We start from the raw sequence: 26264 nt of genomic DNA, 5'->3' as shown, positions 1-26264 counted from the left end.
GGTCTATCGTGTCAAATACAAATAGGCATATAATTATCGTGACACATGACAGCTATGTTATTGTGACCAGCGTTGCCAGATTTTTTTGTGCGAAGTCGGGACTTTGGAACTTGCCCGTGTTTCATATGCCAGGTGAAAAAGGACGACGCGGATTCATCGCCTGGAAATTAATTGTTTCTCAATAACTCGATAAATATACAACATTTTAAAAATCTGCTAAATCGGTTTTTCAATGATAGAATTTTATAGAATGTGTTAAAATATTAACTTAGTTCAACGGTTATGGCAATAAATGAAAAATTCGTGAAAATTAGATGCATCTTTGAGATTTTTTTCTATCGAGAAAATTTTATAAATTGATCTAGCTAGGAATCATTTTTAGAAAATGTCATTTAATTCGTGTTTTATCGAGTACCGAGTATAGCTCGGTCAAATAGCTAGTGTAGTATGAAGTATCTAATTTAAAAAAATAAAATAATTCGGGGCTTATTTTCAAGTATAAAAATGAATTATAAAATCGAAAATTTTGGGTTAGTCGCCACTCGCCCCCTTATGGTGTGTATGAGAACCCTGTATAGAGTTCACCGAAAGTAGCAATAATAATAATAATAATAATATCTATGGACGCTTCACACCACGTCAGTCTGGCCCCGTGCTAAGTACCTAAAGGACTTGTGTTACAGGTACCAGACAACGGAAATATATTTAATACTTTTAACTATACATATATTTAAGATTTTTATTATATCATACACATATTTAATACACATCCAGACCCGGGAACATTGAAAACTTTTTGTTCCGTCGGCGGGATTCGAACCCGCGACCTCCGGCTTAAGCTACCAACGCGCTCTCCACTGAGCCACTCTGGTGTCACACTGAGGTCGTCAAGCAGCGCTTGAACATACAAAATATCGCAAATAAAAGTTCTTTCAGCGGTACTATTTTCACAGTGAATTCTATACACCCTATTATTGTCGCATTGTCTTGTTCCACTCTGCATATCTGTGTCAAATTCCAACCAAAATCGATCCAGTAGTTTCAGAAAATAATATTTTAAAAGCGTACTCAAAATAAATCAAATTCTTAAACGGTACTCGAGAAATAATTTAAATACGATCATTGTACTTACAATTAGTAAAAATAAACCTGAAAAAATCACTGTAAAATGTGTCTTAGCGCCATGTGATAGGATTTAAAATTAAATATCAGTTGTTTGAAGTGGGCCACCCTTTGGTTCAATGAATCATAAGCAGCTGTATAAATAGGTAAAGCAACGATTGACGGGATAATTTTATGATGGGTGACCGTACTATGGTGAAATTACAACCTGATTATAAAATGAAGACACCATCGGAGTGCCGGCAGAAGTGAGCTAAACAGGCAGTATCAGTAGTGCTAGCACGGCGACCAGCGGAAATGCGAAAGTATGGACAAACTGTGGAAATAAACTTAAGGTGCCGTTCTGATCTTTTTTCGTTCCGAAAAATTCAATTAAAATGCCACTTTACGACCCACTATAGTATATGTCATAATGTAGGATATTATTTGAATTTTTAGAACTATAGTCTGTCATAAAGTGACTTTTTAATTGAATTATTCGGAACTAAAAAAGATCGGAACGGCACCTTAAGTTTATCTCCACAGTTTGTGACTATAGTCTGTCATAAAGTGGCATTTTAATTGAATTTTTCGTAACGAAAAAAGATCGGAACGGCACCTTAGCTTTATTTCCACAGTTTGTCCATACTTTCGCATTTCCGCTGGTCGCCGTGCTAGCACTACAGGCATTTTAATCCAGTCTTGAGTAGACAAAGAAGGGATTTTTTTTTTACCCAATACCAAAAAGTGCTGAAAACGCCTCTAAAAGTTTCCACTTTACTAAAATTTAAAGACAGGGTTTTTAAAATAATTACAAAAGGGGATCAAAATTTGTATAACAGGAATACCTGTATTATAACTTATAAGTTATAATCTCCAACTTTCGGTCAACATGAAGTCTCTACTATTTAAGTAATGAATAACAACGTTATTAGTTAATTAATTGACCTAGTTTTTGTCATAAATAGCGCTTTTCGTGTTAATGGTAGCCATCTTGACAAATTACTAATTTCTTAAAGCAATTCCGTTGTTTTGGACTAGGGATGTGCGTAGTATCGATATTTTTGAGTCTTTTTTTTTTTTTTGTTGATTTTTTTTTCTGTGATTATACCTAATTCATATTTTGTTATAAACATGAATTGAAAAATGAATTGTTATAATGTATAATGTATTGTAAATTGTAATGTTTTAATTATATTTTCTTATTATTTGATAGATTCTATATTTTGTATTATTTTTTATTTATTTGACGAATTATTTGCTTCGATTTATTAGGTTATTATTGACGTATACAGGGTGTAACAAAAATAAGTGATAATACTTTAGGGTGTGTACGTGTTCCTTATAGAGAGTTCACTGTGAAAGTAGCAGCGCTGAAAGGCCAATTTTTTTTTTACTTTTGTATGGGGAAACTCGTGACAAGTGAAAAAAAAATCGTATTTCAGCGCTGCCACTTTCACAGCGAACTCTCTACAAGGAACACGACACACCCTAAAATATTATCACTTATTTTTGTTACACACTGTATAATATTTTAATTTGAAATAATAACTGAATTGATGTTGATGACATAAAAGTAAGGTAACAAATAAGTTTCACACACCATGTTTTTAACATTGTATTTATGAAATGTATGCGTTACGAATTACGATGCAGTGGGCATAACTCCTCCTAAGCTACACAGATTTTGTTGCAATTTTATGTGCTGCATAGATTTAACACTTTCGAGGACAGAACGACATTATACGTCATAGTTCGAAATTTTGATACGCCACAACGTACGATGACGTCCAAAAAACATGTGTATTTTACGGCAGAACGTTCATTTCCGATTAACATTCAAGTTAAAATCCCATTGAATGTATCTTTTGTCACAACATGTAAAATTCCCGAAGCTTTACTGTCACGGAGAGTAAGTTTTAAACGTGTTAAAGTTTTAAACGATGACGTGATAAAACGGTTGTGTCATGATGTGTATAAAACAATATATTTTAATTTAATTTATTTATTTAAATCAGGCATCTTGGCCCATATTATAAATACCTTATAGACTAACATACATACAATTATACTAAAAACTAACACTAACACTAAAACACTAAACACGTATTGTCTGCGACGTGGGGCGCGACGTGTTCGGAAGTCGTCCTCGGAACCTCCTGTAGACGACTCCAATCGGCCAGAACTCCTCCTTCTCGAAGGTCGGTAGATGGTGCGTCGGGACTCTCACCACAAAGGAGCTAAAATTCACTTTGTGGCGGGACTCCAAGCGCTCGACCCTCAAGACGTTTGAGACGACATTTTAATGGGACGCTACGTACTCATACGTCGTATAATTTGTATTGTGTCATTTGTCATACAGTCTCAAGTTATAACGTCCTTGAAAGTGTTAAGAGGATACACCAGGGGCTAGAGAAATGAAAAAAAAGTACGTGTAATATCTATAGCTGTCTCCCTTACCTCAAACCTATACCGCAGAAAGCGATAGAGACAACTGCAGAAAATCCAGAAAATCAACGATTCGTTGTCCCCTGATTCCTTCTCCAAAATTTAACCGATTTGAGTACTTTTTTCATTAAAGATTAAAAAAAGGCTTGAGCTGTGTTCCTATGTTTTGCTTTTTTTGTATAATCTAGCCAAATCTGTTTTCTGGACGTTTGAACACAGCGGAAAATCTGGCCATTTTTTTGGGTTTTTGAACGTTCATATCTTATTTAATAATTAAATTATGAAAAAAAAAGAAAACATAGGGACATTGTATTAGTAGCCGTAGATATTCAGGAAAAAAATTATAACTCTACTAGCATTATCCAGGGAGGAAACAGGGGACAACGTTTGTATGGAAAAAAGGGCGGTGTGGACTGTGGACTCCTCATAACGCGGTTGCATTATGCTGAAACGCGCCTTTCAAATTATCTGAGATCGGTGTGACATAAAAGCCTCCATGTGATGAATTCTGAAGTTATAACAGTAGGCTATTAATTATATTCCCACATCGTAAATGGCAAAGCAACATTTGCTAGTTTTATATATTTTCTTAGAAATTGCACCGAGTAAATGCAGTTTATTTTCTGTGATGTGGCAATAACGATAAGAATTCCGTAACTGCGTGAGTCAATACAATAAATACCTTGTAAACACATTGTATAATTACTATGACATTGATGCATCGACCTCTGACATGACATCAGACCATAGTATGTTCTTGTAAGATTAATAAATCCATACTAATATTATAAATGCGAAAGTATCTCTGTCTGTCTGTCTGTCTGTCTGTCTGTCTGTCTTGCTTTCACGCCAAAACTACTGAACCGATTGCAATGAAATTTTGTATACAGTTATTCTAGAGTCTGAGAAAGGACATAGGCTACATTTTGATGTGGGAAAATATCTTATTTCCATGAAAATATCGATGAAAATGAATTCGCATTGCGCGTGGCCAGCGCTCATCCCGGGGGTCCTGGGTTCGAGTCCCGCAGGCGGAACAAAAAGTTTTCAATGTTCCTGGGTCTTGGATGTGTATTAAAATAAAATTTCAAAAATCTTAAACATATTTTATGTATAATATTATAAAAAATCCAGAAATATATCGATGCAATGAACATTTTAGTTCTAATACGATTCAACAGATGGCGTTTTATTTTTTACTTTATTGTAACACTAGCTGTTGCCCGCGACTTCGTCCACGTGGACTTTAGTTTATAGCGCGCGGTGTCAACAAAATGTGTGTCAAATTTAAAAACTTTTTAAAACCCTGGTAAGTGGTACCCCTCTTAGGGCCGCGCTACACCGGAATGGCAGCGCTGAAAGTGCTCGCCTCGCCGCTGCCATTCCGGTGTAGCGCGGCCCTTAATTAATCAAAATACCCAAAAACAGCTGTGTAGTGTGCACATAATCTATACTAACATTATAAATGCGAAAGTATCTCTGTCTGTCTGTCTGTCTGTCAGTCTCGCTTTCACGCCAAACGCCAAAACTACCGAACCGATTGTAATGAAATTTTGTATACAGATAGTCTAAAGCCTGAGAAAGGACATAGGCTACTTTTTTACTGAAAAAAAGGGTTGTAAGTGGGTGAAAATGCGTAAATTTGTTCAAATTAAGTTAGTTCCAAAAATTCATAATAGATGGCGCCGTGCGTCTTCTACATCGCGCTGACGCTTGCTCAAAAGTCTTTCTATAAGAGGTGGTATCATCTTCCATCTAAGTTTCGATTTTTTTCGATTGTTGATCTATTCTACGGTAGGTATTAAATAACTCAGTACTTTATCTGTGCAGTGACGTAACCTTAAACCTATCAATGATAAATAGTTTATGGGTAAAGTTGTGTAATTGGGGGGCTAAATAAGCTTTAAAATTTGGCATAAAATATAAAGTTTAATATAAAAAAAATTAAATACTTATTGTGTGCACACTGCACAGCTGTATTGATTTAAGGGGTACCAGGGTATTTTTATAAAAGCTTTTGACACTTATTTGTTGACATCGCGCGCTATAAACTGAAGTCCACGCGGACGAAGTCGCGGGCAACAGCTAGTTCTAAGTATTCTAAGTAGTCGCGAACATTATATTATGAACACTATTATAATATGTTGCCCGTAAATTCGTTTATCATTGTACATCGTTCATTTTTCGGGACTAAAACTATTACAAAATATGTTTTTCCTTTTTCGGACTGAAAGTATCTCTTTCTTCATACTAAATTATAATCTCATAATCGCTTCAGGTTTTAATAGGCGCTTTAAGTGTGTAGCTAAAACGGATAGACAGATATAGACGGACATACATTCGCATTCTGACTTATATTAAGTATTTTCGAATTTCAAACAAAGCATTTTTAAACATCGAACAAAACTATTTAACATTTTCGAATTACAATTTTACATTTTCTAAACTGTATTTTCAGATTTAGAATAAATTTTCGAAATCCAAACAAACATTTTTAAACTGCATTTTCGAAATTCGAATAAAACTTTTTTATAAACTGCATTTTCGAAATTCGAACGCCAGCTTTTTAAGCGTGCAGACGATGACCCAGTCGGGTTTAATTGACGTTAATAGAAGTGCCCCGTTTCTGTCAAATTGTTTCTACTTCCTTAATGTTCGCATCACGCATCTGTGCGGCGTGCTTATAGTGGTTGAGGTCATTACCATCGACTTAGAATAGTTGACGCTGCCCAGTAAATACTGGGCAGCTTTTCTTTCCTTTCCCACTTTCCCATGAAATCATCGGTAACCGTACATTTTCCGGCAAAAGATAGCTTCTTTTCCGGGACTCAAAGTTTCAAAGTATCTTTAATAAAAATTTAGAAAAATAATTAATTACAACTACATGACGCCCGCAACTCTGTTGCGCCAAAATTCGTTTATCGCGCGGGAACCGTACATTTTTCCGGGAAATAGTCTATTTTGTCCTTTTCCGGGACTTTGAGTCTCGGGAAAGGACAAAGACACATTTTAAAACTGCATTTTCGTACCAAATCTTCATACCAATTTTTTTCAAAATCGGTTCGGTGGTTTAAGCGTGAAAAGATCTACAACAGACAGACACACATTTGCATTTATATTGGTTTCGTTTATATATTTCTTAGATTCTGACCTGTCTGTCATCGTTTATGTCCTTGTTGCTTTAACAATTTCACATGTAAATCATTCCGAAAATTCCATCCACTCTCATCAGTATTCCATCCATCCACCGACACGCAGTCTTCCCTGTCCATACATGCTTCCTGTTCGTACATACATACAAATTGACGCACAGACACACCGATGCTTTCCCGATGGGTGTGAGATGAATGTGCAATCGGTTAAGGCTTGTTTGAACATTTTTGAGACCTTAAATAGCTAGATTTTATACTAAGCTATATTTAAGCTAGCTTACTCTACAAGTGTAACTTAACTAAACTAAACTTAACTAGTCTATAATATGGACCATATCGAGAAAGTAGCAGTGCCGAAAGAGCATTTTTTTGTGATTTGTATGGGCAAGCACCTCAGCGTCATGAATTTTTCCATATAAAAGTTTAAAAAAGTTGCTCTTTCAGGTTGTTAATTTCAGAATTCAGAGTCAAGTCTATACAATCACTTAGTTTTGTTATACCCTGTTTATGAGATAAAAAAAAATTATAACTTTGGAAATGGTCTTGGTTCTTCTAAGAGGTATCTTGTTGTTCAGTAAAAAAAACATTTTTTATAATTAGTCAAGAAGGTTTAAAACCTTCTTGACTAATTATAAATATAGCTGCAGGTTTTTTTCATAAAATAGATTGAAAACGAGCTATGTTCACTGATGAATAGAGAGACCGTACCGCCATTGTGATAGAAATAGTAAACAACAGAAAAACATAACAAAGTATAATTATTATGCCAAGCGTCCTTTTCATTTGTTTTGTTTCAATTAATATTAATTGCCTTAATTATTACAACTTTAATGTGACACCTAAAACTTCTCTGATGCATTGTAGTGTGACAATTCTGTCACGCGATACAAAGTTTTTATGGCACTGTTTAAGCCTCAATGATGTCATTTCTAACGGATAAGTGACTCATCTATCGACAATCGTGGCACGTCTCTAAACTATTTAATGATTTATCGATAGTGTCACTAGTTTTGTTTATGCATTTTAATTTAATTGAAAGTATTTATTTATCGATATAGGATTGCGGACAGCGGATCACTAGTGTATTTCTTGTCATCATTTTTTTTAATTGTCTTCTTCTTCTTTTTGAAAATTGGCTCCGCGGTAAAGCTCTGAATGAAAAAAAAAATAAACTACAATTTTGAAAAATTGTAGTTTCAATTTTTGTGTTTAAGTTATGTGTCCCCTATACTATAAAGTTCACTGTGAGAGTAGCAGCGCTGAAAGAGCAAATTTTTTGTGTGATTTGTAAGGGCAAGTGACCCCACGTCATGAACTTTTCTCTTTCAGCTCTGCTACTTTCACAGTGAACTCTATACATACAGGGGACCCATACACGCCCTAAAGTATTAACACTTAGTTTTGTTACACCCTGTAGTTTTGCGTTTCTATCAGACGTCTATTTGACGTGGGAGAGCCATGCTTTGGCACGAATGGGCCGGCTCGACCGGAGAAATACCACGTTCTCACAGAAAACCGGCGTGAAACAGCGCTTGCGCTGTGTTTCGCCGAGTGAGTGAGTTTACCGGAGGCCCAATTCCCTACCCTATTCCCTTCCCTACCCTCCCCTATTCCCTTCCCTTCCCTACCCTCCCCTTTTACCCTCTTCCCTCTTAAAAGGCCGGCAACGCACCCGCAGCTCTTCTGATGCTGCGAGTGTCCATGGGCGACGGAAGTTGCTTTCCATCAGGTGACCCGTTTGCTCGTTTGCCCCCTTATTTCATAAAAAAGAAAGACTGCATAATAAATTATGTAAGCTGTAAATTGTTGAAATTTGTTTCCCAGGGAAGGCTCTATGTTAGACCAAGGCACTGCTGGGTGGTAGGGTCATTACGTCCATTATATTCCAAATATGAAACAACATCTTCATCCGAGTTTAACTTTGGTTTTAACAAGGCTTATTACGTGGTAGATAAATCTGTAGTGTGGTCCAAGTGATGACAGAAGCGATTTTACTACGAGAGGTAGCTAATAGCGATTTTGTTTTGACAACTTGATGTTGCCCTTAACTTTATTTCGCTGTAATTCGTTGGTCGCACAGAAACCGTACATTTTCCGGGATAGAATGTGTCGTGGCCATTAATGGGACTCAAAGAATTTCAACAGCTTTCATCAAATCAATTTAGTCGTTATATGTAAAGAGGTTTTTTGCAGAAATTATAAAAGAATGAATTATAAAAATGTACTTGCATGCTGTGACCAATTGTAATTAGTTATTGCATGAAGCGTGTATTTTTAATGTCTAAAACCTAATGTTGTAATTAGTGCAAAATTGTTTTTAGTCCTAAATAAATAAATAAAATAAGAAACAGAAAGAAAAATTACCCACTGTGTAATAAATTAATAATATACGTGTACAACAATAAACATTTTATTATTAAAACGCCTTTGTTTCAGTCACAAAGGTACATTTACTAGAGAATTACTCAAAACCGCTACCGCTTCTAACCTATCCCATACATTACTCATGTTTGTCCAAGTGGCATTATGTTCTATATATGGACATATGATTTGTATGTCCCGTATAAGGACATAAGTGATTATGTTCCATTATACACGCTAAAAGCTTAACTTTGAGGTAGGTGATACAGGTAGGAAAAATGCCGGTTGAATGGAATACTGCATTGTGATTTGTGGCTTATATTTTAAATCTTTATTAATTTAATTAATTATTTTAAATTCTCCCATGCATTCTAAGAGAGTGCTGAGTGATACTTCGACGCGAATGAGCTGGCTCTATCAAATAAATACCAACATACTCGTACACAAATGGGGGTCATGATTTTAAGGACCGTAACTGTCATTATTATTAGTATTGTTACGTATGTTTTTAGGCATGGCTAATTGCTCAACATGAAGTGATCCGTTTGCTCGTTTTATGCGAAAGGGTAATAAACTGATCAAGCACTTATAGTAGGACACCACACAGAATATTTCCCCCGAAACATATAAAATACTAATACCTCTCAAGTTTTAAAATTTATCTAATAATAATAATCTGTTTGTCCACAGAAGCGCGACACTCCGTAGCCCGGCGGTCCAATGACGTCAACTACGTCGATGATGAGGCTGGTGATGACTTGCTGGCTGACGCGGCGAGCGATGATGACACACAGAACGACGCTGAAGGTAATGATGATGATGGTGATGATAATAGTGATGATGAAAATGATGATGATGATGGTAACGCTAGAGTAAAAGGTACAGCGGTGAATGATAAACGAGTAGGTACCTGTAACGGACAAGTAATACTAGGAATCGCAGCATTGCACAAATATCATTGTTTTAAATGTTGTTTAAGTTAAGTTCAATAAATTATTTGTTTAATATGTTTTACTTGGTGAATAAATAGATGAATGAGTAAAAATCTGAGTGTTTGATGATCAAGCATAGAATGGTGGTGGTGATTATCTCAATCATACAGAAAAACTAGAGTAAAGGAACAACAGATGATAATTAATGATCAAATAAATTGTAATGAAGATGTATACAGGGTTACAGGAAAAGTCGATGTAGATCCATTAAGGGCGTGTAGTCGGCATCGTTTCTAACTGATTTGGCTATGAAACACCCTATCCTAAACCTAACCGTTTTCGAGATATTCGACTTTAATTTTTTTTCATAAATTTGCCGAATTTTTAGATATTTGATTGTATACTATAAAATTCAGAAGTCAAAATTGTATAACTTTTTGCTTTTTTTAACTAGGACAAGATGCCTTATGACTTCAATAACCAAAATTGTAAGTAAATTAACTTAACGGATCGTACTAAGACATTGAAAGTTAAAAAAAGAAATATTTATTTTTTAAGTTTATTTTTCTTTGAAGGATATCCAAAAAAAAAAATTATGGAAGATGTTCTGCAGGTCTACTTTAAAATATCTACTTAATCTCGAAAACGGTTAGGTTTAGGATAGGGTGTTTCATAGTCAAATCAGTTAGAAACGATGCAAACTACACGCCCTTAACGGATCTACATCGACTTTTCCTGTAACCCTGTATAAAACAGATTTCTATAATATCCTTTCTTAGTCTTATGCAAATATTTATATAAAAAACAGTCTTAAAGGTAACGTAGTTTCAACTTTCAAGTAAACTTACAATACTAAAAGCCAGTCCTAAACATATCTTAAACAAAGAACTTCACAATAACTTTTTTTTTCTCATTTCTCTTCTGCCTTTTTCATGACAACTCTTCTTATTCTCTTCTAACTTTCCTTCCAGGAGGCGATGAAGAGGAAGAGGTGGAAGATGCCATCATCATCACCCAGTCCACCAACTACAGCGTCGACCTCGGCAGTAATGTGAGATTGGCTTGCCAGGTGTCACCTTCAGGTAATGTATTAACTTTAAATTATAAATGCGAAATAGAGATAGACAGAGAGGCAGACAGAAGGACAGACAGACAGATAGATAGACCGACAGGCAGACAGACTGACAGACGGATGGACGGACGGCCAGACAACGAAGTCTTGTAAAAGTGTATGTTTGTTACCTCTTCACGCCCAAACTGCTAAACCGATTTTGGTGAAATTTGGTGTGGAGTTACTTTTAGTCCCATAGGACATAGGATACTGTTATCCCGGAAAAATGTACGGTTCTCGAATAGTTTTATAATTTTAAGTTGGGACTGCGCCAATTTTAATAAAATGCATCAAAAGATTTTGGTCCGTTGCTTTAAAGAATTTAACACGGCTTTGATGGATTACAATAATATCACATGTCTCAACAATAAATCATTGATTAATGAATAATTCTTAATGCATTCAGTGATTAATTCTATTACGTAATAGTGACAACATATCCGGTGGCGCCAAAACCGTGTTTCCGCCTAACGGTAGACATCTCGTCGGTTCGATATTTGAATTTTGTATTTGGAATTATATGATGCTTGTTTTGTTTGTCGGTCATTTGGGTTCCGTATCCAAAAGGTAAAAACGGGACGCTACTACTAAGATTTGCTGTCTGTCCGTCTGCCTATCTGTTTGTCTACTGGCTGTATCTCAAGAACCGCGGTAGCTTGCATTCTGAACTTTTCACAGATTGAGTATTTCTGTTGCCTGTATACCAAAAAGTACTAACAAATAACTCTAAACTCATCTATTTACTATGCTAAAGTCTGAAGAATATATATATACTATCTATACTAATATTATAAATGCGAAAGTGTGTCTGTCTGTGACCTCTTCACGTCCAAACCGCTGAACCAATTTTACTGAAATTTGGTATGAATATACTCTGAGTCCCGGGAAAGGACATAGGATACTCTTTACCCTGGAAAAATGTACGGTTCCGGCGCGAAAAATGAATTTTGGCGCAACGGCGTACCGGGCGTCATCGAGTGTCATAAATATACGTTGGATTTAAGTTCTAAATGTAGCCTATATAATCTATGTCTCATATTTAACCTAGGATTTAAGTTCTTAATTTAGCCTATGTCCACAGTCGGAGTGGTGGTGCAGTGGAGACGAGGAACTGTAAAATACTTCCTCGGCACCATGAAACCCACGGAGCAGCTGCTGCAGACTTATGGGATAGACGAGAGATTCTCCATGTGAGTATACCAGAAAATAGAGTAGAAAGAGTTTGAGAATCTGATGGTGTTGGATGAATGGTTGTGGGACTGAAGCGAATGAACAGAAGCTAAATTATTATTGCACAGTTCTTTGGGTTTTTGAATCGAGTTTATCTAAGCAACAAGGTAACCCTAAAAATGATTAACGACGAAAATAACAAAACAATTGAGATCTGCAAATAATGCAATCTTCTCTTTTATACAAGGTGTTTATTTGAAACAGGTAAAAAAATTTGCTTTTCCACAGTAAAAAGCCATTATTTTTATCGCAAATTTCCCAGTCGCAAAACAAAAGATGTTCAGAATGACCCCCTGAGTCACTCCTTTTCGGCTTATTATACTTTGTTTGTAAAGTGCCCGTGCGAGTTTCTTACGCCGGTTCTTTTCGCCGTGTTAGTTCCCGAACCGGTGGTAGGCATCATGTAGACTTTCAGAGAACATTTGCAAACATTTATTCTGAATTAAAAAAAATGAGTTTGAGTATGAGTTTTGAAACATCCTGTATAGCTTACGCAATAATATTATGTAAACGAATTAAATCAATTCAATATCTTGACAAAAAGCTTCTAGAAATTAAAATAAATCTCGAATCTCACATATATACCTCAGGAAAATCTAAAGTAATCCGAGTCTCATCCACATTTCCTTCAATTCCAGTGCCCCCAACTCCACGGACCTCCTCATCAGGGACGTACAGCCTGACGACAGCGGGGTATACTCCTGCGAGATCCTTCAAGAGAACCTGCCGTCCATCCACCATAGGGTCGCCGTTTTGGAATCACCGAGGATCAGAGGTGAGGATCATCCAAGTAAAGAGGTTCTTGGGAACTTTAACTCTGCAACGTGATCAGACATCTGAGTGAGTGAGATAAAAAGGCCTATAAAGACAGAGATCAGAGATGTATTATCTTAGTCGGAATGTCTTTGCAAAAGCGAGAAGCCTTTTCAGATCCCCGTTCGTGGAAAATACCACTTAAGAGGGTCGAATCCAGTAAGGCTATAAAATAAGTTTATTTAGTAAGCGTTTATTACAACAATAATTCAAATTGGTGGGTGCTATATCCCATAATTAGTATACAATCAAAATATTCTTAGCATCTAGAAACTTTGTGCAAGTAATTCTTGTACACTTAAAATGTATCCAAACTTACTATATATTCCAGAATTAAAATTTATCCACCTTCCTATTCCAGAGTTCATAGCCACCGACAACGGACGCGTGACAGAAGGAGCGGATCTGGTGCTGACCTGCGACGTTACTGGCTCCCCACCGCCGAAGATCGTCTGGTCTAGAGATGGACCGAACGGCGTAAGTTCACGAGTTTGTTACTAGATGGCATTGTTTTGGTTTTGCAATCGCGCTGTACTAATTTTTGGTCTTGATAATTTATAGGTTAGAAATACTATAATATTATGTTCAGTAAGTAATAATAATAATAAACATATATTCACCAAACATTCACATCACACTACACTTAAATACACATAATTATTACACAGATACAAGGTACAAAAAAAAAAACAAAACCAGGGAAACTAAAAAAAAAGACAAAAATAATAACAACATAAAAGACTTACTATTAAATATGGACCAGGTACCCTGATGTAACTGTCTGTGCCTATTAATTAATTTCTTCGATGGTATAAGTACAGGCATAAATAGTTAAACTACTACGGATAGGTGACCTATCGATAAGTCAATCACTAAGAGGAAGTACCGTACTGTCTAGATAGCGTTTACGCAAGTCTGGACCTAGGGCATTTAACCGATTCGTGGCCACTGCCGCGCCCAGCGCGTCATTTAAAAAGATTCAGTGAGGCCGATGACGCGCCAGGCGCGGCATACAAGGATTGTTAAAAAAACACGTTAAAACTAATTGATTATACTGTAATTACAATTTCTTCGTCTAAATGTGCATAAAACACAACCAGTGGCCAATGCCGCACGTGGGGCGTCATCGTTTAGCAGGGCTGATTACGCTTATGGCGTGTCATCGAACAAACTGCTTGGCCTGTGGTAAGAATTCGTGAAAATGAAGGTGGCAACGAATCGGTTAACTAGACCTAGCAAAGACTTACTACAAGAGTAAAATTATTATTATATTTTTTTTACTAAAATTCAACTTCGAAACGCCATCTATCGGTAAGTGTTAAGACTAACAATTATTTAATAATGTCACAATCGCGATAATAAAAAATTTTTGTACCATTGAGGAAATTGATTCCTAGGCAGACCAACGTCATTTGGTCGGAACTCGAATCATGTCAATTCAATGTTAATTATTGTGATCCATCGGCTGGGTTTGACGCGACTAAACTACGTAGGTCCCCCATCTGCCTACGAATCAGCTTCTCTAAAAGTACTCAGTAACATTACTTAATTATTTTTTATTAATTAATATTTATTTTGAACAGCCTATCATAATTATTATAATATTATAATTATTATTTCCTGCCTTCCTATGTTACGCTTATTTTCTTGCTCAAAAGTAGGTCATTTTGCGGCATCCTTTCCTTTGAATGAAAACATACATCAATGAATTAATATTTATATTTAGAATGAATGAATGACGTACGCGATAATGGACTCACACGATGAAATTGACCTGTAGACCTTCTGACCTATAAAATACGGTTCAATATTGTGTGCGGATATTTTCTAATTAAATTGTTTATTACGTGCCATTGGCAATGTCATTTTGACGTTTCAACGACAAGTTCATATCGTGTCTATAATTATTGAATTATATTATTTAGTATTTACATAGTCTGTGTACAACTAGCTCATATTTTTGAAACGTTCTGAAGTGACAAAAGTATTTAATATATTAACATTTTTCTAATTCAAAAGTTTTAATGCAGTATTAAGTAATTTTTCAAACGTATTGCACTAAAATAGGGTCTATAAACCATTTTAAATTACCCTACTGAAATATTTTTAGTTTAAAATATTATCATATAATTAAACGCCATATATCGCCAAATCCTCGCAACTAACTAGCACCATCTATCGTTTAAATCCCGAAGCAAATGAACGCCATCTATCGTAAAACCTTAACAACTAAGCCAACTATCATCAAACCTCCCCAACAATTACTCTATCCATCTGTTCTAAGCTATTGACAGGCTTTGACAGACTACGGCACGGTGTTTGTGTGCATGCGACGCACAATGTGTTGATAAGAAATGCAACAGCTTTACCGCAGCAGTCCCCTAGTTCCACACGTATTTTTTATCACAATCAACGCCATCTATGCCAAATATTCGCAACCAAGTTGCACCATCAATCTTTAAATCCCGAAGCAAACCAGCACCTCCACAACAAATACTCCATCCATCTATTTTTCTTTCGCCAGTGCAATCATCTGTCTCTTTCTCGCGTTACAGAACGAGCGTCTGCACGAGAGAGACGGCGAGTTTTTCAACAACAGCGTCCTCATCAGGAATGTGAATCGCCAGCACACCGGAAAATACTACTGCTACGCTTTCAACCCGATCGGCTCGAATCAGGCCGAAGTTAATGTGCATGTTAAAGGTGAGAACCATACTAATAAAGGGTATAAATATCTGTATGTTTGTTTTTGAAGAGCGGGATTTATGAATAAACACAACGTTATGTCGTAATAAAAGACTTTATTATCTGTATAGCACATAGTGAAAATATTTTAGGAGCGGTCGGGGGTATCTCATATCCTTTGTGACTAGTGCCATTGGATATGTCACTACTCCTTAAGCCAGAGAACCGCTTTTGATGAAATTTTGAATGGAAGTAGGTTAAACTACTCCATCATTAACAGTCATTGCATTATGGGGACTTATCACGTCTAACACTGAATTGACATCACCCAACCATAATATAATGTCGTTATAATGTATTATGTCGGCTTATTATCTTAGATGGTACTAAAAATACCAATGATAGGATTTTCCTTAGTATAAAATCTTAAAGTACCATTATTAACATGTTTTACCATAGTCATCCTTATATTGTAATTCCAGGCAAGCCCCGCGTCCACGTGCACCGGACTGTGGTGAACTCCGCCGTCAACGTCGAGGCGGTGCTGCAGTGCGCCGTGCACGATGATTCTGAGTGAGCATACCATCAAATAATAATACATTACATAATTTCGTGGCGTATCCAAACTCTACGGATGTCGTCTTCAAATATGGGTGTCTTTTTGAATATGAGTTTGTATTCATACTTGAAAACGATACCCATATTGAAAGACGACATCCATTTAAAGATGACATCGATTTATTGTCAGCGTGTTTATCTGGATGTTATTTTAATTATTTATTAGTATTAGCCCCGATTTCACCAACGACTGTTAAAGTTAACGCCGGAATTACTATGACCTCTTTCGATTTTCATATGAATGAAAGAGAAGACATAACATTTTAACAAGCTGTTAACACTAACAGACGTTGGTGAAATTGGGGCTTAATATATTACTTATTAGTACACCATAAGTATAGACATAGCTGGGCAGCGTTAATCAAATAGTTAACTTCGTTAATCGTTAATCCGTTAAAAAAAAGTTAGCTTCGTTAAACGTTAAAGCGTTGCATTTCGGACGAATTAACGCAAGTTAACGTTAATCGTTAATCCGTTAATATGTGTAATCTGGCCTTGTTATGATTTATATCATTGCGTGAGTGTATATACGAAAACTTTTGGTTTAGGTTCTGGAATTTAGCAGGTTAGTGACAAATACTTTTATAATTATTGTATTCTACCTAACTAAATTACACTGATCTCTTCTTTCTCAACATGCAAATGATTTATAATAACAAAAAACAAACCACTCTTCATTCTATAAGCACCGGTGCTGAGTAATGAAATGATAAAATGAAACAAATCTCTTCTCACTCGCAAGCTCCTGAAAATGTATCTAGTATTGTTAGGGAGATCGCAGACGACGATCACACAAAAAGTGTGTCGTCTGCGATCTTTCTTATTGTTTCACTCTCTGTTGCCGTGCCGCGGCGCCGCGCTGCCCGCCCGCCCGGCACTTGTCGTTTCATACTGTCTGAACCTTTTCGGGCCGCACCGCAGTGCCTTGCGAGTTGCGGTAAATAGTAGGAATTGGATTAACGATTAACGGACTTCTACATATTAACGGAAGTTAACGAGTCCGTTAATATTTTTAAAAGTTAACTTAAAAGTTAATCCGTTAATCAAAATGTTAACTTCGTTAATTAACGGATTAACGAGTATTAGCCCAGCTATGAGTATAGAGAGGTCATAGAGAGATAGTAAGTAGGCAAGGCAGACTTTACGTGGGAGGGCCATGCTTCGGCACGAATGGGCCGGCTTGACCGGATAAATATCACGGGCTCACAGAAAACCGGCGCGAAACAGCGCTTGCGCTGTGTTTCGCCGAGTGAGTGAGTTTACCGGAGGCCCAATCCCCTACGCGTTTCCCTTCCCTACCCTCCCATATTTTCTTCCCTACCCTCCCCTACCCTCCCCTATTACCCTATTCCTTCTTAAAAGGCCGACAACGCACCTCCAGCTCTTCTGATGCCGCGAGAGCCGCGATGGAAGTTGCTTTCCATCAGGTGACCCGTTAGGTCGTTTGCCCCCTTATTTCATAAAAAAAAGGCAAGATAAGTGCCGGATAGGCTGTCCACAACTTACCTGAGAGATAGAGCATTTAATACTTTAAAGACAGTACGTGACATATATTCCAAAACTTTTATGCCATTTTGGGTAACAAATTGTAACTTATCATTACAGTGTCCGAATCCGCTGGTACAAGGATGGCCAGCTGGTCTCCAACACCGGCGCCTACGCCGTGGTCTCTGCGGGATCGCGCTCCAATCTCACTGTGATACCGGAGAGCGATGCGCACTTCGGCACTTACACTTGCGAGGTGAGATTTTTTGTAGTGCCCGAGTGTGTGCGCAATACACAACTTTCTTCTTTTATAAAATGAACGAGCGAGCGACGTGTATCTCTGGATTAGCTTACCTAATACTTAACAAATTTTAAGCGACGCTTTTTGGTTGCTCCAAAGCAAGAATCAACCTCAAAACCACAATCTTTAATACTCGACATAATATTTTCAGGCGGAGAATGACCTTGGCAAGCACAACCGTTCCATCGACCTGGTTCAGTCTCCTGTCGTCGAGAACCTTGATGCCGATGGCCCCAAGCTGTCCTGGACGATCCACTCCCACCAGCCGCTGCGCCAGATCGAGATACAGCTGAGACAAGCTGGCGGGGTGAGTACAGAGAGAGTAACTGTTGCATGGTAGAAATATGGATAACAAACAAGAGACAAGGGAATATGACTTGAGTTATAAAGAGGGTTTGATTTAAAAAAAAGTAATAATTCTAGTTAGCTAGAGGTGATAGAAAGAGATAACAATACATTTTGGATAATGTATATTATATGTTAGAAAGAATCTTAGTAAATTTACAACCAAAAGTGACAGTCACGGAAGAAACACTAGAAATAAGTATAAACTAGAAATAGCGGTGATCAGACTTAGTATATATATATATATATATATATATATATATATATATATATATATATATATATATATATATATATATATATATATATATATATATATATATATATATATATATATATATATATATATTATATATATAATTGGAATCTCGGAATCGGCTCCAACGATTTTCATGAAATTTAGGGGGTTTCAGGGGCGATAAATCGATCTAGCTAGGAATCATTTTTAGAAAATGTCATTTTATTCGAGTTTTATTGAACACCGAGCAAAGCTCGGTTAAACAGCTAGTATAATTTTAAGTTACAACATTGTAAACCTTATTTTAAAAGATTAATTTTTTCTCACTTTTTTTGCTAAAAAAGTGGGCCCCGTGCGAGTTTCTTACGCCGGTTCTTCTCGCCGGGCTAGTTCCCGAACCGGTGGTAGGCATCATGTAGACTTTCAGAGCATATTTGGAAAAATTTATTCTGAATAAAAAAGTTTGAGTTTGAGTTTGAATAGCGATAGTGGTAGGGTAGAGGGAGATAGCAATAGTTGTAGAGAGGATTTGAGCTGATGGCCCCAAGCTGTCCTGGACGATCCACTCCCGCCAGGACACAGCTTAGACAAGCTGGAGGGGTGAGTACAGAGAGATAGAGAGAGTTACTGGCGCATCCAAGCCACATGTTTCTTTCCACCAGGGAAGGGACTATGTTAGATGTCTTGTATAACAAGTAAATAGTAATATTCGTAAAGAAATGTAACTCGAGCTAAAAAGAGGCGTCGCTATAAAAATAAAAAGAAATAAGTCTAGTTATACATGTAATGTGAAAGTTACTAATAGAGGTGAGATAAGAAGAAATACAAAAGCGCAAGTGGGAGGATAGAGGGAGATAGAAATTATGTTAGAGAACCTCGTAACGCACGACATAATAATATATCGCGTGACAAATCATTATATTCATAAGGGAATATGCATTCCGCACGGCTTACAAATAGCAAAATGTCGTCACAACTTTTGGTCATAATTTTTTCCGTCTAGCCTCCTTTCGCAACGCGCGATAAGGAACTTCGTTTCAATAATAATAAACATACGTCCCATTAATTTCAGGAGGGAGAATGGCGCACGATCACCGTGCCGCTGCCCGAGGAGCGTCGTCACGTGTACAACCAGGTCTATCTTCTAGAAGACGTCGAGAGCGGGAAATACGAGGCCACCGTCAGAGTGCAGAACGATAAGAGCTGGAGCCATAGTGACAGCGCGCTATTCGATATCGGTGAGTGGTGGTGATGATGATGAAAGGAAGTTGGAGGTCGTAGATCGCTTTCGCACTGATTATGATGGTGATAGTAATGATAATGATGTTGCTGATGATGATGATAGTAATGATGATGATGTTGATGATCATGATGATATTAAATATAATGATGATGGGAATTACGAGGTCGTCGATCGATTTCCCACTGATGATGATGATAGTAAAGATGATGATGATGGAGACGACGATGAGAAGTATGTGGTCGTAAATCGCTTTTACACTGATGATGTTGATGGTGATGATAATGATAGTAAGGGTCAAATTAGACCGTAACACGACGCGTAGATGCATTTCTTTGTAATTACTGAATAATTGACAGATTTGCATGACGTCTAACGCAATTGAATTCTGTCCAATCCATACAAATTTAGAAATGGCAACTCACAAAGGAGCCATAAATAAAAAAGAAGAAGAAATGCATCTACGCGTCGCATTGCGGTCTGAATTGGCCCTATGTCTGACACATTGTCGATTCGAGGATTGGTCAAAACAATAGACTACACCCTATTAACTTTTTTAGCTTTTTTACTTTAAATTTCGATTATTACAACAATCATGATTTCTTTTTTTTATTTATTTTTTTATTCATATTCTTTCATTATTTCAGTTATCATAGTCTAAAAATTCACGTAACTGTTTGCTCCATAAATTAATGGAATGTTTTTATTTTATTTTTGACACTCGTGTTACTTTTTTTTAACCATTTTAATTTTTTTTCTTTTCTTTTCTTTTCATTTGTAGAAGTTCAACCGGAGTTAATCCAGCATGCTTCAGGTGAGATTTGTTTGTTACGCCAACGCATAACACATTTTTTACTTACATTACTTACATTTTTTTTACTTTTAACTGTAGTGTACACAAAATATCATCTATTTTGTTTTGTTTTGTAGTTTCTTTTATGTCCTTTCTTATTTAAACTCCAATTTTGCCAACGATTACTAGTATTAAAATACCATTCCTTTTTTATTGAAACGAAAATTCAAGAACGCGAAATTGTCACCAAAAATGTTAGCAGTAAAAATATATATTATTTAATATTTTAGTACGCAAGTTATTAAAACAGGCGTAAGAATTATAGTAAAGTAACACAACTTAAAGTCGCTGCTATAAAATATGTGAAATGTAATTTGTAAGACTTATAAATTATAATACCTATTAAATTAAAATGTTTTTTTCTTTTTTTTACACGTTTATTTTTCTTTTTTCAGTGTACCGAGGCGGCTCCGACTCCTTACGACCAACGATGCTCGCGCTCACCACTCTCATATATCTCCTCGTTCGAATGTAAACTCCGTAGCTCTATTTATTTATTTAGAAAACAAGTATTCGTGCTATAAGACCGCTTAAACAGAAATAGTTTAATTAGAAAAGAGCTTTGGCGAAAATCTGGCTTTTCACTTCGGCAGAAGAAACATGCATAAAAAAGTAAAAAAAAAAAATAATTATCCAGAAATTTTCAAATTTTTAAAAATGGAAAAAACTGCCAGTTTTTTTGCCAAGTCAGAGGCTGTTTAAAATAAGTACAATCCCAATTTTAGTTGGACGCTGAGCTACTTAATTTGGCATCTTAAATTATTCTTAACATTTTTTTTAAACTCGAAACTTAATCGGTAACTTTTATTTTATGTAAATATTATTTTATAATACCGTCGACTAATAGGTAAATAAATTGATAAACGCATTTAAACGCTTATTGATTTATTTAAATTTATTTTAAGTTTTTTAATGTACTAAAATTATAGGTATTACCAAAGTGTAAGTAAGTTAATATAAGTGTTGCTATTGGCTAATAATGCTTAAAACTTTCAGTTTAATTGAAATCATTTTTTTTTAATTTTCTATATTTTTTTCGAATTTTCCTTTTTTGTTACCAATACGAGTAATTTGACATTTTAAAGTATTTTAATGTACCATTTAAATAGATATAATAAATAATGTGCCTATAGTAAATCAATAGTTCCAAAAGGTGCTGTACCTTTAATATAATATTAGTTTAGTCAAATATCGTTGTGCTGTCATAATGAATTATTCGAAAAAAAGTACAAATTTCGTTTCGACTTAAAATTGTATTTAAATATAACGTTATTCGATCTAGAATATTAATTTATTACTTTTATATTTGCATTTAAATTTCGAAATAAACTGGAATTATTGGAGTATTTTTTTCAAAACAATTCCAGTTCAATTCGAAATTATTCGAAAACCTATTCCATTTTGTTCTGATGGTTCAACGATTCGATGTACCAGCTAGTCTTATTCTAACAGCTTGAATATCCCAGTAACATGCTTATTTAGTTAATAAATAGACATAGTTAACGCTATAGTAGGCCTGTATTCTCAAACGACTATATAGAATAAATTAATAATAATTTAACAATTATTATTCTTCAGAAACGGATTTTTCAAATTGAAAGTACAATTTTTTGAAATAATTGTAAGCAATTATTTACTTCGAAATGAAATATGATTATGATTAAACATGTAATTAGCTTACGCTTGTAGTATTATGTATTTTTATGGCGCAAAATATGTGTAATCATAGATTTTGAGAAATTCGGAAATCATTTCCAATAAAGAAGGTTTGTTATGTGACCATTTTCGTTAATTGTTCGAAATAAATTGGAAAATTTTAATTGCTTATTCGAAATTTTGAAGAATTATTATTTAAAAATCGTGTTGAATAGTCTGTGCTGCGATATTATATCGACGAATTATTCCAAAATATTTCGAATAATTTACTGTCTGGATGTAATCGATTTTCTTTATTTAAATATTCAAAATATTTTTTTGTATTAAAATTTCATAAAAAATTAAGAAGTGTAAACGCAGAATTTGAAGAAAATAATTTAAAAAAAAACGATGTAGGGCCAATATTTATGTAAAATGGATTTTCTGTGCCTTCTCCGTATGGACGGAAGGTGATATTTTTGTCGTAAATAAAAATGATTAATGTTTGTAAATAATTATACTCGAATAATTTGTTTTATTTCATCCCACTCTATAAACTGTTACAATATTAAAAAAGAGGATCGACTACCGGACCCATCTCCATACAAAAAGCCATAAGGTTTTGCTACCCCTAAAACTTATCCGATTTCAACGATTTTTCACTATGTTATTGCCTCTAGTGAAAACTATGCTTCTACGTTTTTATTTTATCAACATTTTTGTTAGTTTGAAAGTTACGAGCGTCTGAAATCTAGGTTTTTAGGCTCAAATCTTTCTCATTTTAAATGGTTTGTATTTGAAAAACAACACATTTTGCTAATCTACCCTGGAGATACCTGCGGGGCTAAAACGGTCGCTTTGAAGAATCATGATATGAATCATAATATTATGATTCATTTTCCTAAAATCGCAAAACGCAACTCTGCTTGCAATTCATTTCTGTATTTTTGTACTGATTTGACATTTGTTAGTTTGACAGTTTTGACAATTCATTTCCTGAATTGGTTGAGAGGAATTGCTAAATGTGACCATTGCTGCACCGCTGGTCCAGGGAATCTACTTTCTTCTGGAGAGTCAAATCAAATCAAATCATCTTTATATTTTCGGGCATCAGAGACCCATATAAAAATACCTTTAATCTAACATACATATTAATTAATAACTAGACGTTCCGCGTGGCTTCGCCCGCGTAAATTAGATATTTCACAGACAAATTAGTCCACAAAAATAGCCTATGATGCTTCACGTGCTCTACTACTTATCTGTGCCAAATAACAGAAAAATTGCTCTAGTAGTTCGTGAGATAAGCCCTTTCAAATAATTTCCCCCGTTTTTTCCACCTTTTCCTCTATTTCTTCGCTCCTTAATAGGAGCGAAAAAATAAAGGAAAAGGTGGAAAAAACGGGTTAAGTGACTAAAGCGCTTATCCCACTTATCTAGCTAGGATAAGTGGAATAAGCGCTTTAGACATTTGTCGTAGCTTGATAAAATATAGCCTGTAGCCTTCCTTGATACATGGGCTATGTAATACTGAAAGAATTTTTCAAATCGGACCAGTAGTTCCTGAGATTAGCGCGTTCAAATAAGCCCTTTCAAATAATTTCCCCCCGTTTTTTCCACATTTTCCTCTATTTCTTCGCTCCTATTAGTCTTAGCATGATAAAATATAGCCTATAGCCTTCCTCGATAAATGGTAGTTCCTGAGATTAGCGCGTTCAAACAAACAAACTCTTCCGCTTTATAAAATTAGTAAAGATATAATAAATACCTTGAAAGTTACATACGTATTTTATATTATATACTTATAAACTAACACTGTCACTTGTTGCCGGCGACGTGACTCGACGCTTCGTTCCGGAGTCTCAGCCGGAACCTCCGGTAGACCACATCCATCGGCCAGAACTCCGGTGCCTCGGTACTCTCACCACAAAGGAGCTAAAGTTAACCTTGTGGCGAGACTGCAGACGCTTGACCACAGAAATAAATCAAGATAGAACGGCGACGCGCGTGCGTCGCTAAGGAATCGCTCGTGTCAATTTTGGCTTTGCTTTTAGTTAGAACAAAATATAACTTACCCGTGGAAAGAAATACCTCCTTTTGACCGATTCACTTTCTTACTTCTGTTTTTACAATTAGACACTGCACAATAAGGCGTTTTTGCACAACCGCTCCGGTGTAATCAAGTCGAGACGTGGGCGCTGACTGAATGAACGTTAAACGAATCTTGCACACTTGTGCAAGATTGAAACACGCGTACTCCACCCGCTTAGCCGTTCTCTCGACCCTCAGGCGCAGTGTCGTCTTCTTCTGGATGTAGTCCACGACTAATCGTGAGCATCGTGACACATGGATACAGACAGACAAACTAACTTATTAGTATGGATTGCACAACATTTACGTTATGAAATATTAATTAAATAATGATTTGATAGTCGGGTCAGAGATACCAGCTATCTAACGCCTGACCTCCGATACTTCGCCTAAGGGGTTTGAATTAGATATAAAAAAACACGTGAACCCGAAACGTGAAAATAAAATGATAATGGGTTTGAGACTTCTCAAAACATTTTAAAAAAAGTTACTATGTACCCCGCGTTCCATTTGATGTTAAAAATGATCATAACGCTCAAAATAGGAGGCATTTTGGGCGTTTTGATCGTTTTTAACATCTTACATCAAGCGTTTCGATCATTTTTAACATCAAATGGAATGCGGGGGCAGTGTAGCTTCCTGTGAAAATCCACCGCGGCCGCACATGTGTCTATCGTACGAAGCTTCGTGCTATGAGACGATATCATTGGACGATACACGCAGATCGTCCAATGGTATCGTTTTAAGCACGCAGGTGCGGCCGCAACATAACGAAGTTTGATGTCAAAATGAAAACTTTATGACCATAAAGTTAATATACCTATTAACTTTATGTTTATGACAGACTTTAGTCCTAAGAATTCAAATAATATCCTACTTTATTACAAAAATACTATAGTCTGTCATAAAGTGGCATTTTAATTGAATTTTTTGTTGGTCGCGATTAGCCGCGGTAAAGATCAGAACGGACCTTAAGTTTATGTCCACAGTTTGTCCATACTTTCGCATTTCTACTGGTGGCCGTGCTAGCTCGGCTGGACGATACACGCAGATCGTATACATTTTTGATTTTTAACATCTAACTTCGTTGTCTGTTATGTCAAAAACGCCTAAATTTTTAACATCTAACTTTGCTATCGAAACTAAAGAATACATTTTGGCTATGCGACCCAGAGTCTATCTGTAACCTCATCATGCTAAAATCAGTAAATCAAAAATTATATTTGGTATACCTACTGTGAATTCTGGGATAGAATATAGAACAGTTTTTAAATGTGTAAATATGAACGGTTCCCATGGGCCACGTGACAAACAAACTTCGATGCAAATTAAATAATTATAAAAAATAATAAAACATATTATGTCCCATACGATCTTAAAGATACTATAATAATATGTAATTATGTATATAGTTTATAGGTCTACCAGAATCTGATGGCAAATTTTGAAGGCAAATTTTCAAAAAATATCCTTGATCATTTTATACATTTTTATATTTGCATGTTTAACACACATATTAAGCCGCTATAAGGAAAAAAGGATCAAGATGTTTTATTCCAATTACCCCGGCATTGGTAGACTCAATTGAATTTCTCACTTTTTGCCATCAGATTCTGGTAGACCTA

General features: G+C 35.9%; 1 protein-coding gene across 2 annotated transcripts in view; it reads left to right on the top strand.

The window, feature by feature from the left end:
- Positions 1-21565, top strand: part of LOC121738185 (MAM domain-containing glycosylphosphatidylinositol anchor protein 2-like) — a 135242-nt gene extending 113677 nt beyond the window's left edge. Inside the window, exons 3-14 of one of the 2 annotated variants that reach the window (XM_042130080.1) lie at positions 9753-9869; positions 10966-11076; positions 12187-12295; positions 12974-13110; positions 13510-13625; positions 15704-15851; positions 16316-16406; positions 18057-18192; positions 18389-18544; positions 19893-20058; positions 20842-20874; positions 21309-21565. In XM_042130080.1, the coding sequence (XP_041986014.1) occupies positions 9753-9869; positions 10966-11076; positions 12187-12295; positions 12974-13110; positions 13510-13625; positions 15704-15851; positions 16316-16406; positions 18057-18192; positions 18389-18544; positions 19893-20058; positions 20842-20874; positions 21309-21388 (1400 nt within the window). In that variant the 3' untranslated portion in view covers positions 21389-21565. The remainder of the gene's footprint in view (positions 1-9752; positions 9870-10965; positions 11077-12186; positions 12296-12973; positions 13111-13509; positions 13626-15703; positions 15852-16315; positions 16407-18056; positions 18193-18388; positions 18545-19892; positions 20059-20841; positions 20875-21308) is intronic. The other variant, XM_042130081.1, reaches the window with a different exon arrangement.
- Positions 21566-26264: the final 4699 nt, after the last annotated feature.

The sequence above is a fragment of the Aricia agestis genome, chromosome 22 (assembly GCF_905147365.1).
Source record: "Aricia agestis chromosome 22, ilAriAges1.1, whole genome shotgun sequence".
NCBI lineage: Eukaryota > Metazoa > Arthropoda > Insecta > Lepidoptera > Lycaenidae > Aricia > Aricia agestis.
Note: the sequence above shows the minus strand (reverse complement) of the source record. Positions and strands in the feature narration are given on the sequence as shown.